At 46.1% G+C, this 18,224-nt stretch overlaps 1 protein-coding gene across 1 annotated transcript in view; it reads left to right on the forward strand.

Moving 5' to 3' along the window:
- Positions 1-17,796, forward strand: part of pdhx (pyruvate dehydrogenase complex component X) — a gene marked incomplete at its 3' end in the record, with an annotated part of 39,654 nt that extends 21,858 nt beyond the window's left edge. Inside the window, exons 6-10 of the mRNA XM_080842646.1 lie at positions 5,877-6,057; positions 7,919-8,066; positions 12,215-12,273; positions 14,530-14,688; positions 17,728-17,796. Of these exons, the coding sequence (XP_080698772.1) occupies positions 5,877-6,057; positions 7,919-8,066; positions 12,215-12,273; positions 14,530-14,688; positions 17,728-17,796 (616 nt within the window). The remainder of the gene's footprint in view (positions 1-5,876; positions 6,058-7,918; positions 8,067-12,214; positions 12,274-14,529; positions 14,689-17,727) is intronic.
- Between the last annotated feature and the right edge of the window lie 428 nt (positions 17,797-18,224).

An 18,224-nucleotide genomic window follows, 5' to 3' on the forward strand; every position in this document is an offset into this window, starting at 1 on the left:
AACCATTTAAACTACAAGCATAGATATTAAATCCCATTACAGTCTAGGCCCCCAGGCAGGAGAGTAGAAGATTATGTTGGGACGTTCTCGTTTTATTTTTATTTTTTATTTTTAAATAAAAGCCTCCTCAGACTAACAGCATTGGTGACTTTCCATGAAGTCTGTGAGCGCGTGCTGGTGACGTCTTGAAAGTGACACTGTCACCGCCTGAGGTGGCCGGGGTAAATGCAGGCTCATGCTGGATACTTACCACAGGAGAGCATGTAGGAATCCTCCCAGCCAAATCAGAGTTGGGCTTTGTCACTGAACAATGTGTCTCTTAACGACAGGGTTGATTTCCTACTCTCCTCGGTATTGTGCAGCTGTTGGTGTGTGAACTTGAAATTAGGGATGCACCAATACCACTATTTTCAGACAGAGTATGAGTACTTCAATTTTCCTTCTTGCTGATACTGAGTACTTCATAATTTGCCTATGTTGGCTTTCCATAAATGTCTCCCGCCCAACTCTTTCCGCTAGGCAAATCTGACAGGGCGGTGAAATAATGACTGAACACATTCTGACCACAGCCTTGAGTTTAATGTAATGATGAGGTGAACTGGTGTCTGTGTGTGTGTGTGTGTGTGTGTGTGTGTGTGTGTGTGTGTGTGGTGTGTGTGTTTTCACCGTGCCTGTCAGTGATGCTTTAATGTTAAATGCCCAATGATAGGACGTCTCTTCCAGTGGAGATACCATTGGGCATTTAACAGATTTTTAAAGCCAGGGCAACGACAACACTTCCTCTTTCCACAGGCAGAGCGCTCTTTGCACTCTTCTCTCGGGGAGTGGACTCTGTGTCAGTGGAAACCTGAGTATGCACTGAGCGCGCTCCAGTTAAGGGGGTGGGGGGCTGCGGGGACTGAGCTTTGAAAAGCGCTACAGAAGTGCCAGCCCAAGAAAGTCACAGGGAGGAACATTTTGGCATCTTTTTGTTGTTGTTTGACCTTGACAAACACGCGTGGCCAGTAACAATGACAGGAATGTGCCTTCTGCCCCCTCAGCACCCAGACAGGTACATTATGTGCTGATGTGCTCTTAGGCTCTCTCACTTTCTCTCACACACAGACACACAGACACACAGACACACAGACACACAGACACACAGACACACAGACACACAGACACACAGACACACAGACACACAGACACACAGACACACAGACACACAGACACACATTATTATTTTCATTAGTGTTATATTGCACTACACATATTTTTTTCTTTTCTAAAACCCACTTAGTCATTTTCCCACTCATTCACATGAACAGACCACACACACTCTGTCTCTCTCACGCACATACACACACACACACAGGCTTCCACATGACTCCCGCCTCTCTGGGCCTAAGGCTGTGCAAGTTTTGAAATGTACTGCAAGGTGCAGATCAAAGATCTCCCTGCTGACGTAGAGGGAGAGAGAAAGGGAAAGGGAGACAGAAAGGGAGAGGAGCAGCAGCTGAGATGGGATGAGGGAGAAAGGTAGGGAATGAAGGTAGGAGACAATGGAGAGTGAGTCAGAACGAGGGGCCTGTGTTTCGCAGAGGGGTGGAGGTGGCGTGAGGGAGGAGATACTCTCAGGCCCTGAGCAGTCAAATGGAACCATGGAACAGTCCTGCCACACCTGGTACCTGGCCACCCCCCAAATCACACAGATACACACACCACAACACACACACATGTGTGTTCTGTGTGTGTGTTCGGGAGAAGTGGGTTGATCGTGCAATTAATCAAATTTTGATCACGATTTCAATTTCAATTTTTGAGTCAAACGATCTCCAAACTCATATAATCGATTATTTGCGCAATCAGTCCTTCCCAAAAAGCATTCAACGCGGCAAGAGGGAGTTAAATCTGGCATTTTGCATTAGGAAGTATATCGTCACAAGAGCGCGAAACAAAAATAACAAAAGACGGCAGACCAAACTCCTTAGATGGTCGTATTTGCACCTAATAGTTGTTTGTTTGACTTCGTTTTGCTCATATTTTCATAAAGTTACCGAGAAATAGACACTGTACAATGTAAAATCCTCAAAAATATGTCTGAGAGGATTTGCGATGTGTCTGAGCTACCTATCATTCAAAATTCTCAGTAAATAAATGCATCATGTTTTGAAACTCAAGATTAATCGTTTGAATGATCGTGATTTCAATATTGAACAAAATAATTGTGATTATGATTTTTGTCCATAATCGAGCAGCCCTAGTTGATCGCGTGAAGGAATGTACACTACAGGAGCTGAATTACTGTGGGAATCCCTGTAAGCAGAACCACAAACGGCACAGACCCGCTTCTCCTGGGTGTGGTCTGAGGAACATTCCTCATTTTGGGTCCAAGAAAAGCTTTGAAATGGTTTCGATGCAAAGCGTTGTAAACCCTGTGGCTCAGGACTTTTTTGAATCATACCTGGTGACGCATAAAATCAATGGGAACCATGCGGCGTGTGTGTGTGTGTGTGTGTGTGTGTGTGTGTGCGTGTGTGTGCGCGTGAGAGAAGGGTTGATGCTGATGATTGATGAGTAATGTAATGTGTCAGGGCTAAGGACTGCACCCTGACTCAGGCAACTTCAGGCCTGTCTCACCACCGCCACCCACATGAGCAACAGCATAGACTTGGAGGCCACCTCATCCTCCTGGACACTTTCTGTGGTAGAGTGCGTGTGTGTGAACATGTGTGCGTGAGTGTGTATCTGTACAGTCGAGCCAGAAAGCCAATAATGACAAAGTGAAAACAGATATTTAAAAAATATTATTTAGGGGTTACATATCCGTACACACCACTTAACCTTTGGTGCCACTCCTCTTGGCATATCATCGCAAGCTCTGTCAGGTTGGATGGGGAGGGCGGTACAAAGCTCTTGCTACAGATGTTCAATTGGATTCAGGTCTGGGCTCTAGCTGGGCCACTCAAGGACATGCAAAGACTTTCTCCGAAGCCACTCCTTTGTTCTCTTGGCTGTGTGCTTCGGGTCGTTGTCATGTTTGGAGGTAAACCTTCGCCCCCAATCTGAGGTCCAGAGTGCTCTGGAGCAGGTTTTCTTCAAGGATCTCGGTGTTCTAAGCTGCGTTCATCTTTTCCTCTATCAGGACTAGTTGCCCCGTTTCCACTGCTGGTATTAGCCAGGTGATGAGCAGTGCCTGGTTTGGTATTCAGGCCAAAAAGTTCAATTTTGGTTTCATCTCAAGCAGTATCAGTGGAAACAAAATGCACCTCAGCTCACTTTAAGGTGTGCACACTTGCGTACATATGATATTTTACATTGATTTTTTATAAATTAGCACAAATTTGGTTTTCAGTAGTGTGTGCTCAGTTGCCGGAGGTCAACCTACCTCCTCTGTGTAATGCTAGCCCCCTCCCCCCAAATCAACCATGAGTGACCTCGTGGAGAATAGTAAGTGCAGGAGATGCAGTGACGGCAGCCTTTTCTGAGATCACTCAAACCTCACGTGTCTCCACTGTCTGCGGACTAGCTCCCTGTCCACAGCCCAGGATGTGTCCCTGCTGTCATGGAGAAGTCATGATGAAGTCAGGAGGACATCAGCCAAGACCAAAGAGCTCCCCGCTAAACAAACCTCGGGCCCAAGTCTGAAGACGTCCATCTGCCTGAATGAATGTTTGAGACGGAGGATTAATGGAGGGGTTGAAAAGTCATCCTCCGAAACATGGACCATATTTATTCTCACTGTGTTTTGAAGGCCACCCTCTACACTCTGTTTGTTTTAGCTTGGCTTGATGGTGGGGGTGGGGCGCTTGGGCGCTCTGTGTGTGTGTGTGTGTGTGTATGTATGTTGTGTATGGGCCATTCTACCGAATTGGTGCAAAGTCAGGTCGGAAATATTTTGATTTTTTTTATGTTTTATTCCCAAAACTTTGTCCGTATGTATATTGTACCATATCTAAAGTACACTTATCTAGTAAAAGAACAGTCAATTTTTATATTGTATTTTCAGAATGTGTTGGAATGTTTTTCCTCTTCCAAAAATTGTCACTACCGAAACATCACATTTACTATAGTAAAAAAGTATTATTATTGACCTGTTCAGATTGTGTTTCCTTCCCTTCTCTGAAGAGTATTTTTACAAATATTTCTTGAAGGTTTTCACAATGAAATCCATAAAAATGAATTTTTTACCAAATTTTCAAGTTCAATTTATACAATTCATCAAAATCTAAGTGCAATATTTCTTTGTAAAATGCAAAATACTGATCATATTGATTCCAGAGTTGTTGATTGATGAAATTGAACATACATTAATCCAATCAGTATCATAACATTTTAGTTGATTACTCAATATACTTAATTTTTTACAAAACATCCTGTGTTTCGGTAGTGCTGCACTGTTTCGGTAGTGACATCCAGTGTTTCGGTAGTGACTGCACTGTTGGATAGATGTTCATTTCTCTCCCAAAATCTTCCAAAAGGTGCTCTGGGCCGCCCTTTAGTCCACACAACACATTTATTAAAAAAATTATCGGATTGAACTACTTACCATTTCATTTTGTCACTACTGAAATCATCAGGTCACTACCATATGTTTCGGTAGTGACTGTTTCGGTAGTGACAATTCTAGCTAATTTTAAGCATAAATAAAGAATTCTAGCAAGCACACGGCTTTCAAACACATCTTTGAAGAGGTGAACACACATACAAACATAAGATTTTCCATGAAACCCCAAAAGGCTTACTTAATTGAAGAAAACATGCGTTTCGGTAGTGACAATTCTTAAGGTTACACGTCGATTTTCAGACTTTGGAACACATTTATATAAAAACTATGGGATTTAGCTACTTACCATTCAACCATGAGGGACAGAGATGCAGTGTCACTGCATGGCCAAAAATGTAGAGTCGTGGCTAAAACACAGGCTCAGCCAATGGACTAAAACTCTTGTGTTTCGGTAGTGACATGAAAACTAGGGACATGATTTTTTGAGTATAGAAAATTGATTTAAAAATTAAACCCACAATAAATCTAAATATTCCAAGTTCTGTTTCAACCCAATCATAAAGATCTTTGAAATTAAATCATTGAAAAAAATCTAAAAAAATTGAAAAGTGTTATTTAAAGGCATTGAAATTTAGATGTCAGGGTTGGGGACAGCTACTTCCCAATAGAAAGTACCCTATAAATGATGATTTTGTATAGATTTAGCTTATCACTATCTCATGTAATGCATTGGGTTTATATAGACCATAACATTTTCTAATTAAATATCTATGCCTAAATACCTAATTGTTTTGTAAATAGTTTTTATTGTTGAGGGACTGCATATTACACGAATTCGGTAGAATGGCCCGTATATGTTTGTGTATGGAAGGGAGGAGGGGGGGGCTGTAAGCTGAAGGAATGTTTTTCCCTCTAGCGAGCTCCATATCAATAGTTCCAGTCACATCCAGCGTGTGCGCCCGGCTGTGTGTTTGCACAGGGATGAAACAGAACATCATGTGTGCTTGCGCTCGGCTCAACTTTAACACACGGCACGTTCCAGGCTTCCTGCCTCCACTGTATGCCTTACAGGTGTGCGTGTTTGGTACAATATGCTGCTCCTGGATGATCTGAGGCCAGTGAAGGGATCTGATTTCTGGGTTTCTCGAACACTTTTCTCAGCATGTCCAAGCTGGTTTCAAAGACATTGGAATTCAATTCACTGGACTACTGCATAAGGCCCTTTGTATGTATGTATGTACAGTGTGCAGGATGATGTACATCTGAAAAATAGATATGTATAGATGTAGCTATAGATGTGTGCAGAATTGAGTGTGTTTTTGAGAGAATAGGGTGTGTAAAAGCGATGGTGTTTTTGTGTTGACGTCCATGTTTTTGACTCGTTTTGCAGAGATGCCCTGAATCTGCTGAAGAAGGCGGGCACCACAGGCAGACCCGCTCCAGCCGTATCTGCCCCACTCCCCACACCTGCCCCTGCCCCTGCCCCTGCTGTTGCCTCCGCCCCTGCACCCCCACAGCCCTCAGGACGGCTCTACCCCCCCATCTCTATACCCGGCAAACCAGGGGCCCCGGTAAGGACGGCACACACACAAACACACGCACATACACATACACACACACACACACAAACACACACAAAAAAAATATGGTACACGCAGAATGAGCCTTCACCTCTTCTGATGTTACACAGGCTAGAATCTGGGCTTGCCTGGGAACTGTGGCTGTGTAATGGAGATGAATAGTGCTGTAGTCCAGGGCACCAGGATGAAGGAATAGCCATGTAATTATCTGGGCTGCACATTCTCTTGCTGCCAGTAAGCTGTGGATCCATCCATGAAACACAAATCCTGTTATGATTTCAGCTGGCTGTCAGGGTCTGGGTGTTTGTCTGGGTTTTCAGTTGTTTTTCCTGGACTGTTGAGAACATGTCTGTGTACATTTCTCCATCCACTTCAGCTGGGTTGAGACAACGCCACACCCCCCTGGACCCCCCAACCCCCCCTCCCCCACCGCATACCCAAATTCGCCAGAAATTTGGTCACACACACCCACGCTTTCTCTCTCACCATAATCTCAGCACCATCTCTCTCTCTCTCTCATGCTCTCTCCTCCCTCTTAGTGTTATCTCTGTGTTTTGGTGGAGCTGGTGCTGGCTGACGGTGATAGGTGTGGGACGAGTATGTGCGTGCAAGGGCTTCTAAATAATCCTTTTCAACAATTCTTCAGTACATTTCACTGGAAGAGATAGAGAGAGACTGAAACCAAGTACAATGCATTTCTGTCGTGAGACAGAGCTGAGTTGATTTGTCGTAGGGGAAGGTGCCAGGTTTGGCCTTTTTGCTTGAAACGGTTGGATTGCTGTCAAATAAAATGATACCTGGGTGTTGAACCCTTCATGTCGGTGTTGTTAGCCTGATGTTGTTGTTTCGCCACAGGAGCACTTACGATCTTCATTTGTGCAAGGTGAAAATTCAGTATATAGATGAGAAAATAAAATATGATCCTCCTGTGTGTTTTTATCTATTTGTCGTTTATTAACACTATAAAGAGGGAGATTCGTCTTCTTAGTCCTGGCGCGTGGGACCAGTTAGCAGCATAGCTGCTGTGTGGCTTAGCTTAGCTCTTCGGTTTGACGTAGTAAGAACACGCACATACACACACACACACACACACACACACACACACACACACACACACACACACACACACACACACACACACACATGTTATCTTCACATCTCCCAAACCCAGTCGACTGCCAGGCAGTTAAGATAACACAGTGAAAATGGATAGGCGAGTTTTGCTCTTTCTGAATCCACTGTGTTCTGCATCTAAAGGCATTTTTGCTCCTTTGTCCTGTGTCCTGTGTCCGTTGTGCTAAACACTCTGAGTCATCTGAACTATTGGTTAGCTCCCCACAGCCCATTAACCTTTTTGACTGAATTAAGAAGCGAGAGGACGGTCCCTTCTGATATATGAGCTAATATTCCCCTGTCACTTGTGCAGTCAATACGTCAATACACCCTTTTTTTTTCTTTTTCCTTTACTCCCTTGTCAATACCCCCAAATCGACACAAAATGGTTCTGTGGGACCCATTCTGATTGATTAATGTGTTAAACAAAAGTCTAAAGGAGCCCAGGTGTGTGTTTTTAAGAGAAGGTACTAAGAGTGTGTGTGTGTGTGTGTGTGTGTGTCTGTGTGTGTGTGGTGTGTGTGTGTGTGTGTGTGTGTGCGCGCGTTTGGAGAAGAGGACATATCATGTGTTTCTGTGTATGTAGATCAATGTGTGTGAAATTGAGAAGGAAAGTTTGTTTGTGTAGAATCCTGATTGTCCGTGATTGTATGTGATAAGCAGAAGAAGTGTGTGTGTCTATGTGTCTGTGTGTGTCAGCGGGTAGAGAGGTGACTATTATGTGTGTTTTTGACCGCAGGGCACATTCTCAGAGTTGCCGGCGTCAAACATGCGACGCGTGATCGCCCAGCGGCTCACTGAGTCCAAGACCACCATCCCTCATGCCTACGCCACAGTGGACTGCAACATGGGGGCTGTTCTCAAGCTACGCAAGGAGCTGGCCAAAGGTACAGTATAGCCTACTCACACATACACACTCACACATGCACACACACACACATGCGCACACACACACACACCCTCACACACACTCACACATGCATACACACACACACACACACACACACACACTCACACATGCATACACACACACACACACTCTCTCACACACACACACACACACTCACACATGCATGCATACACACACACACACACATGAATACAAAGCACACAAACATGACGCACACTGAATACACACAAACACATGCTTACACAAACACACCCTCACACACCTCACTTGACACCCACACGGCTCAGCCCATATACACCCATTGTACCGAACAAGCCAATTTGGAAAGACATGAAAACAAAATGGTCATAAGAGGAGCCGAGATCCAGATCTGATGAGACAGAAATCTCCACCTCTCTTCACAAGTCAGGACTGGTTCACACTCCCGGCTGGGCTTGCTTGGCCCTTCTTAAGATGTTATGACAATATGCGTTCACAGGGATGTAGCGGTCTAGATACCGTTACCATTACCTCTCAAAATATTTAGATCAGGTGAAATCACAGTGAAAACTGTCGTAATGGTTAACAACTCTTCATCATGACTGCTTTATCATCGGACGATGCGATCAAAGGGGCTGTCTGAGTAAGGTCTTGTGTGTTAAGGAGTGGGATTGCTCAACAGAGCTTTCCGGAAATGCACTCTATGCTCAGCAAAGCCACTCTCTGCTCTCTTCTCTCCTCTCCTCTCCTCTCCTCTCCTCTCCTCTCTTCTCTTCTCTTCTTTGTCGTTTTGCGATTGCTGGTTTTAGCGTTCTTACTCAATACTGGAACGATTCGATCAGTCTATCTTGTGCCTAGTATAAATTTGGACCGAAAAGGTATGTAAAACCAGGGTTGCGGCTAAAGACGTCCAAAGTTTGCCTTAAAGTACAGTGTTACCTGCTCAGATCAGCAGAGCCGAGCTGCTCTATTCTCTTGTCTCCTCCACTCTCTGCCTGCATGCAGCCCTGCCTCAGTGTCTCTTTGAGGCTCTCTCAGGACCACTGCCTCCCAGGCTGTGTGCTCCATGAGTCATTAACACGACTTGAACATGATGTGCCGTCATGCACATGCGCCATTTACTGCCACTCATGTGACCTTTACAGGGGTTACTGTCGTTCAGAAACACCTTTCCCACACACACACACACACACATACACACACACACACACACACACACACACACACACACACGCAGACTTACTCACACACAAACACACACATACCCCTTGCTCTGCCATAGCAACAGGCTTGCAGCATAAGGCTCGCATGACACATGAGATGTGTTGCTCATGTGGTTATTTAAAGGAGACATTATGCACTGTGGTCTACCAGGTGTGTTTTACACATTAAACACAGAATGGCTGAAGTGCCTAACCATAAGCTATTAATGTTGGGGTTGTTCCTCCAGGGTCTTTGTCCTTCGTTCACAAGCTCATCCATGACATCATTAAAACATCCAAAAATTCAAATGCCCTTGATAAGCTGTGTAATCAAGTAATCAAAAGGGTTTGTATTTTTTTAATAAGTCGGGTGTGGTCTTGGCTTCATAATGTGTTGAAGTTTAGAAGAAGAAGAAGAAGAAGAAGAAGAAGAAGAAGAAGAAGAAGAAAAAAGGCGTTTTGGGACATTGGGCTGGTGTCACCTGACCATGACCCTGTGAAATGCCATGTGGTGTTTGATTTCTTTCTTCTCCATAGACGTAGCTGGATTCTTTTGATACCTTTTGGTATCTAGCTAATCCAAGCACCTTGTAGGCGCGATGTGTTTAAGTTGTGCCAGAAAATATCCTCTCACTAGTTTCACTTCAGCCAGCCCACCTACTGATCATTCCATCATCCCACAGATCAGGCCACCTGCCGTCCGATGCATAGTCATCAGAAAGCCGCCGTCATTGGCCATTCATGATGTCAACAGGAACAGACGCATTCATTGAAAACGTGCATAAACAGGTTTTTTTAATCAAAGCACCAGGGAGCCAAATTTCTGATCAATATCTTAGCAACTTACATTGCTGTTGCAATGACACAGAAATTTAGAAATCTGTGGTTAGTTGTTTTACATGTCTATCGAAAGACCTCTTTTGTTAAAGGTAGGTTGTCCTTGGTCAAGCGAAGATACAGTTTTGTTCAGACCATGCACGGCTTTCCTTCACAAGTACTTAATTATAGAGATTGAATGCTACGAGGACAAGGACTAAAGAGGCCACAGTAAGATCAGGTTAAGGATACCAGCAGATGTCCTGCTTAACCTCCCCTAACTGGCCTTACCTCACCAGGATTACTGACTGGCACACAAACAGAATCAGATAAAAGGGCACTCAGCATCTCACAGTTAGAGGAGTGAGGTGTTCCCTGGTGTTGGTGTTAGAAACCGGAGGCGTAGCCAAGCTCCTGAATGACTCTGATTTAAGCTGCTCTGTTTACCCTCATCTGTGGAGTGGTTCATCTGTGTGAGGACTGTACCAAATGCTTCTGTTGTGTTACCTAGTCTAGCTAGTCTACGGGTCCATCCCATCCAGTGTGCATCTGATCTCAGAACAGTTGGATCCTCTAATGAGAACAGGGGTTATTTCCTGTTCAAGGGTTGAAGCCTGTTCCCAGAGCAGGGTAAAAAATGAACTAGTGCTAGTGTCTGTTGGTCAGTGCGTCCCTGTGTAAAGGTTCACCCAGAGTCTTAAGCGTCACAAAGCGGTCACACTGGTCACTCGTTCTGAATTAGCATTCAAACCCACACAGGTCAGGTGACATGAAACAGACACAAGTAATGTAAGAAGAAGGTATCAGGCGATCGTGAAGCAGGAGGTCAAGCAACCGTGACCCAGGGGGTCAGGTCACTGTGGTGAATCGATGTCGTATATAGTTCTCTTGCCAATGGAGGTCAATGGATGATTCCTCTCTGGCTTTCGTGTTGTGTCCTCTGTTCTCATTGCTCCCTCCACAGACCGCTCCAGAGCCTAAAACCCGAGCACATGGCCAGCCCAGCCTCCGAGCATGCTGGGAGAATAGAGGGCCAATTGTTTGACACGCTGGAGAATGTGTGACCTTGCTCCGCACAGCAGGCTTGAGCTGTTTCCTTAGGGGCTAGGTCTCCTCACTTTTCTCTTCCCCTCTCCCCTCCTCTCTTTTACCCCTCTCCTCTCCTTTCCACTCTACCCCTCTCCTCTCTACCCCTCTCCTCTCTTCTATTCCCCTCTCCCCTCTTCCCTTTTACCCCTCTCCTCTCCTCTCTACCCCTCTCCTCTCTTCTCTTCCCCTCTCCTCTCTTCCCTTTTACCCCTCGCCTCTCCTCTCTACCCCTCTCCTCTCCTCTCTACCCCTCTCCATTCCTCTCTTCCCCTCTCCCCACTTCCCCCTTTTACCCCTCGCCTCTCCTCTTTACCCCTCTCCTCTCCTCTCTACCCCTCTCCTCTCCTCTCTACCCCTCTCCTCTTCCCCTCTACCCCTCTCCATTCCTCTCTTCCCCTCTCCCCACTTCCCCTTTTTACCCCTCTCCTCTGCTTTCATCTATACCCCTCTCCACTTCCCTACCCCTCTCTTCTCTCCTCTCCACCCCTTTCCACTCCTTACCTCTCCTCCCCTCACTTATCCAATCCTCTCCTCTCTTTTCCACACTACCTCTCTTCTCTCCTATCTCCCCTCTCTTCTCCTCTTTTCTCCCCTCCTCTACTCCCCTCTCGGTCCTCCACTCCCCTCTCCTTTCCTCAACTCCCCTTTGTTCTTTTCACAACCACACAGGGTCTGCCGGAAGAGACCAATCATGCCAGTAGTGTGTGTGTGTGTGTGTGTGTGTGTGTGTGTGTGTGTGTGTGTGTGTGTGTGTGTGCGACATGTTCTTTAAGTGTGTGCGCGTGTGAATGTGTGTGTGTTCTAAAAGGTTCCATTCCGGATGTAGCTGAAACCATGGGTCAGAGTTTATTTGAAATGTTATTACCAAAGATGTGGTGGTGGTGGTGGTGTTGTTGTTGTGTGTGTGTGTGTGTGTGTGTGTGTGATGTAGATTTGAACAACTGCGCAATGGAGTGGAAACAAACAAAAGCACTCCCTGCTGATAATAAGCACCCTCTGACCTATTGCCCTTCTCTCTTTCTCTCTTTCTCTCTTTCAGAGGACATCAAGGTGTCCGTCAACGACTTCATCATCAAAGCTGCCGCAGTCACTCTCCGAGTAAGTCCCCACTGTGCATGTTCATTAGCGTGTGTGTGAGAGTGTGTTTGTGTGTGTGTCTCTTTCTGTGTGTGCGTGTGCGTGTTTGTGTGTGTGTGCGTGTGCGTGTTTGTGTGTGTGTGTGTGTGCGTGTGCGTGTGCGTGTGCGTGTGCGTGTGCGTGTTTGTGTGTGTGTGTGTGTGTGTGTGTGTGTGTGTGAGACCCGTGTTTTACACCTCCTGTTGTTTATCTTCCCGTGTCACACTGTAAGTCTCCACTGTGCATGTTCATTAGTGCGTGCCTGTGTGTGTGTGTGTGTGAGTGCGTGCGCGACCGACCCATGTTTTATACCTCCTGTTATCTTCTCGTCAATCTCCTTGTGTCCCACTGTCCCACATTCAGCTCTCAGTGTTACTGAACCACTGATAGACATCTGAAGGATCAATAGGCCTCAAGCCAGATGAATTTATAAGTGTTAAGCCCAAATGAAGCCCGAACACGACCGATGTGATTGATTGCATTGACTAAGATGTCAGTGTTTGAACCCGTGTGGAGATGTAATGCTGCCCAGCGCTGTCAGGTTGATACTGAAGGTCATCGATCCTGCTGTTTTTTTGTGACATTGGGCGTAAATAACACAGTTCAATGGAAGCAGGAGGCCCTATTTCGCCGTAGACTGCGTTAACGATGTCTGTCTGACTTCAATATCCGATCCTCATCTCCAAAATCCTTCAGTAGACTAAAGCAGGTGTTAGGTTAAAATTCGAATTAAAGTTTACTTCAGACTCCGGAGTTAAATATAAGTGTGTCTTTATTCAATATGCGTAAACAGACGAGAGAGAAGCAAAGTTGAAGACATCACACAAGGGTTATATAGGCTGAAGATGGCGTGACTCTGACGCCAACGCACTATCTGGCAGTGATAACCACGGGGTGGGTTCCCACGTCTGAGGTTATCTTTAACAACTTATGCAACTATGCTTATTCCAAACTTTTGGGTATACATTGCTACAGAAGAAGGAAAGAAGAACAAGCAGTTCTTCTTTCCAGCTCTCACTTTTACACACGGAATGTACACATTTCTAAGCACACACACAGAGACAGAAACAGCAAAAGAAAAGATCTGTATACTTCTCCATCACAGGGCTATGAGATGAGACCATCTAACAGCTCCATGTGTATAAATGTGTCTTTGGGCGCCCTGGCCTGCTGTGGTATGTGGTCGAATGCAGTCATAAGGCCCGCGTTCCCGTCACCTCGCCCGCCGGCTCACACACACACACACACACACACACACACACACTAGTCGGAACAGCAGTGCCCTGCGGGAGATGGAGTAGTGAAGACGCTTAATGCCTCTGATCTCATCCACACCAGCCATACAGCCAGTCATGGGAGCGCTCTCCCCTACACACACACACACACAGACACACACACACACACAGACACACACACACACACACACAGACACACACACACACACACACCGAAACACACACACACACACACACACACACACACACACAAACGCACAAACACAAACACACACACACACACACACACACACACACACCGACACACACACACACACACACACACAAACACACACACCCCCTTAAGCTGCCATCTGCGAATGCTTGCCTGGAGAGTCATCAAGCAATCCACTCCTATATACTCATATACACACGCGCACACATCAATAAACCACCCCACCCCCAAACCCCCATCTGTACAAAGCTGTCGTGTGATGTGCCTAAAAATAAACTCCATTTCCCCCATTAATGGACTTCCCCCAATCCACCACCACCACCACCAGTCGATGGAATTGCATTGGAGGAAATGAGCCGCCTATCTGTTCATTCTGGGAGAGATGCCTTTGAAAGGCCGCGTCTGAAGCTGTCAGATGACAGATTAAAAGAAAGTAATATCTCGATCGGCTGTCACTCCAAGAGGGTTTTCTTTCTTATTTTTTTATTTTTCTTTCTTTTTCCCCCTTGTCTATTTCTCCCCTGGGGTTGAGTAGCAGGACCGTGATCAGTGTTTGTTCCCATGCTGTTTTCTCTTTCCTTGTACTATCCATCAAGGAGTCTGGTGAACACCCAGACACACACAAATATGCACAAGCACACACACACACACACACACACAACGCACGCACGCACGCGCACACACGCGCACACACACACACACACACACATACACACACACACACACACATTTTATAAGCTTATTACTAAGTGTTATGAGACCTAGATTGACCTGCTGTCCTCACCGCAGGAGTTACCTGAGGTCAACGTAACCTGGGCAGGTGACGGCCCCAGAGCCCTGGACTCCATTGACATCTCCATCGCCGTGGCGACGGACCGAGGCCTCATCACCCCCATCATCAAGGATGCCGCTGCCAAGGGCGTGCAGGAGATCTCCACCAGTATCAAGGTAACCATAGCAACTGCACATCATCCAGCAGACGTACTAACAGAGCACGCAGGATGTTCCTGGGTCTATAGCTTTTGTGCTTTGATGGAAAATGGGTGGACTGGGAAAGGCAGGCCTAGGTTTCCATGGTTATCAGGTCATGCAGTCCTCAAGAGGTGGCTATGTCTGTTTCATCTCTGGTTCTTCTGTTTGGCCTGACTCTGACCTGAGTACCTACATGTTGAGTGCAGCTCTACCAAATATGGTAGTTGTTGGGTGGAATTGGAGTCGGGTATTACCAGATTGATTTACTCAGGCATTTCTGTTTAATGAGTTATCTTGTCCTGTGAGTGTGAGTGTGAGTGTGAGTGTGAGTGTGAGTGTAAGTGTGAGTGTGTGTGTGTGTGTGTGTGTGTGTGTGTGTGTGTGTGTGTGTGTGTGAGAGCAAGGGGAAGAGTCCATCATGTCTATGATGTTTGGGTTTTCGGTGACAAGACACTCTTCCTTTCACCTTCCGCCCCTTTGGCCCAACCCTTGTCTGTCCGTCTGTGCATGCGTGTGTGTGTGAGTGAGTGTAATCACTTCTCTTCTTTTCTCTCTGTTCTTGCCTTTTATGGTCTCTTTATTTGGTGATGGGATCAGAGGATTGGGAGCTGGACGCAAATAAGTAGTGGGAGGAACGTGTGTGTGTGTGTGTGCGTGTGTGTGCGCACTTGCACTGAGACAAATAGAACATTTGACAGTTCTGGCTTATCACACACACACACACACGCATTCTCAGGAAGTGCTGGGTTGTTAGTGGTGAGCTGCGGTTAGCTGCTCTGTGGCCGAGGCTGTGTGGTCTGGGGAGTCCGACCAATCACGTGTAATTATATCTCTTCCTCTCCCCTCGAACTCCATCACCCATGCTCGTCAAACACTCCCTCTCCGCTTTGCCCTGCTTTTCATAGATCACTTAGCCCTCCTCCTCTCTCTCTCTCTCTCTCACACCCTCACACACACAGATACACACACACACACACACACAGTCTCTCTCTGTCTCACTCTCTCTCTGTCTAACCATCTCTCATGCTCCCAATGGAAAACCTTTGTTCTAAAACATCAGTCACCAATACCTCTTTTCCTTTAATCTTTCCCTCTCTCTCACTCTCTTTCTTTCTTTCTTTCTTTCTCTCTATTTGGCCCCCTTCAGCCCCCTCTCCTGATAACCCCCTCCACCAGCTTGTATTTCCTTCTCCTGCTTTCCTGTGAGGTTTTAAATCAATCTCTATCTGATGGAATAAAGGCTTATGTGACGGCAGAAAGCTGCTTGGGCTTGTTGGAAAGAGAGCCGCTCCTGACTCATTCACGCCCCCCTGTCCCACCCCACCAATTAAAGGATCCGTCCACCCACTTGTCCACCACTGCATTAAATGAAAGGGACTCTGGTCCTGTCTGCTCACGTTTGGTTCACTCTCACGTCGAAGACTTGGCCCGTTTTGGCAGGTGTGCCTGATCAGAAGTAAGAGGAAGGAAGTCTAGAAGTTTCAGTTGCCTTGTCATTTCCACACACACAGATAGGTTTGAAGATGGCATAGAACACGTCGGCACAGACACACACACACACACACACATTCTGTCTCACATGGTCATAGACAAACCAACATGCATACAACAAACAATCAAATATTCACGCACTCACACATACACTCTCTTTCACTCACATTCACTCACTCAGTCACCCTCTCTTACACACACACACACTCTCTTTTTCTCTCTCTGTTTCGCTCTCTCTCACTCACACACACACACACACATACACAAACACACAAACACACACACACACACACGAACACACACACACTTACCCACTTGTGCGAGTAGCTTCTCATAGAGGCATGGCGTTCTGCTGATTGGTGTGTGTTGTGGAGTGGGCTGAAGAGGGCTGAAGTCCTCTCCTCAGCTCATTCGTCTGAGTGCTGATAAGATGCTAAAAGATGCCACACAGGAGCAGCAGGGACTTACACACACACACACACACACACACACGCACATACACACGCGTGCACATACCGACACTACTTGCTGAGCACCCGACTCCAATCTCGCACTCGACACAGTGAGTGCAGTCAGATCAACTGACTGTGTGTCTCTCTCAGTCTGTCTGTATGCAATTATGTGTGCCCCTCTGTCGGATTGTCTGTGTGTGCCTGATTGTACATTGTGAGGAACAGACTGAGGACATGGTGTGTGCGTGTGCGTGTGTGTGTTTGCCTGTGTGTGTGTGTGTGTGTGTGTGTGTGTGTGTCGGTGTGTGTGTGTGTCGGTGTGTGACGGCTAGCTGCAGTGTCAGCATCATCAGCAGCAGCATGCCTGTGCTGGTAAACGCTTGGCTAATTAGCCGTGTAGACAGAACGCCACGTCCTGCTGCCTCCTCCAAAGGTCCTTCAAGCAGCCCAAACAAGACCCCGCTGCCAGCTAGCCAGACACGTTTGTAGATCAATTCAGGGCCTGCTGGGTCCCGATGCCAGAACCTCTTAGATCTTTACTGTGCATTACCTGTAATCTCAACCCGCAGTCATATTATTACCATACATTACCTGTAATCTTACCCAGCAGTCATATCATTACCATACATTACCTGTAATCTTTATCTGCAGTCATATCATAACCATACATTACCAGTTATCTCAACCCCCAGTCATATTATTACCATACATTACCTGTAATCTCAACCAGCAGTCATAGCATTACCATAGATTATCTGTAATCCCAATCAGCCTTCACATTGGTACCATAGATTACCTGAAATATCAATCAGCAGTCAGTGAATTAAGTCATAGCTTCTGTGCGTGTGCATGTGTGTGTTTGTATGACTAGGTGTAAAATCTATTCACAATACATATAGTAAATAAGTGTTTTAATAGAAATGCAGAGACTTTGGCCGTCCGTAACCAAAGATTCATAACGTTAGAGTCTTAAAGGAGATTTTCTTCCTGTGCATTAAGAGTAAGATGAGTGAGTGATTGAACATGAAACATGAAGCAAATCAAACTCTTCTCCCTCTCTTGCTTCTTGTAGGGTCTGGCTCAGAAGGCTCGGGATGGTAAACTACTGCCTGAGGAGTATCAGGGCGGTTCATTCAGGTGAGACACACACACACACACACACATATACACACACACACACACACACACACACACACACACACACACACACACACACACTGTCGCTCATAGCTCACGTCATTCACCCATAGATATCAGATATTTCTGTGGCATCACCATCATGCCTCCAGTCACATGGACTTTAACACGCTCTCTCTCTCTCCCTCTCTCTCTCTCTCTCTCTCTCTCTCTCGCTCTCTCTCTCTCTCTCTCTCTCTCTCTCTCTCTTTGTGTCTGCCTGTCTATCCCTGTCTGCTTGACTATCTCTGTGTGGGTATCTTTTTCTCTCTCTTTCCCTCATTCCCCTTTTCTTTATGTCTGTCTTGTGGCCTCTCCACCCCCCGTCTCACTTTGTGTCTCTTTTTTTTCTCCCATTCTCCATGCCTTTCCATCTCCCTCTCATCTCTCTTT

The sequence above is a fragment of the Sprattus sprattus genome (genome assembly GCF_963457725.1).
Source record: "Sprattus sprattus genome assembly, chromosome: 7".
In the NCBI taxonomy this organism is placed as follows: domain Eukaryota; kingdom Metazoa; phylum Chordata; class Actinopteri; order Clupeiformes; family Clupeidae; genus Sprattus; species Sprattus sprattus.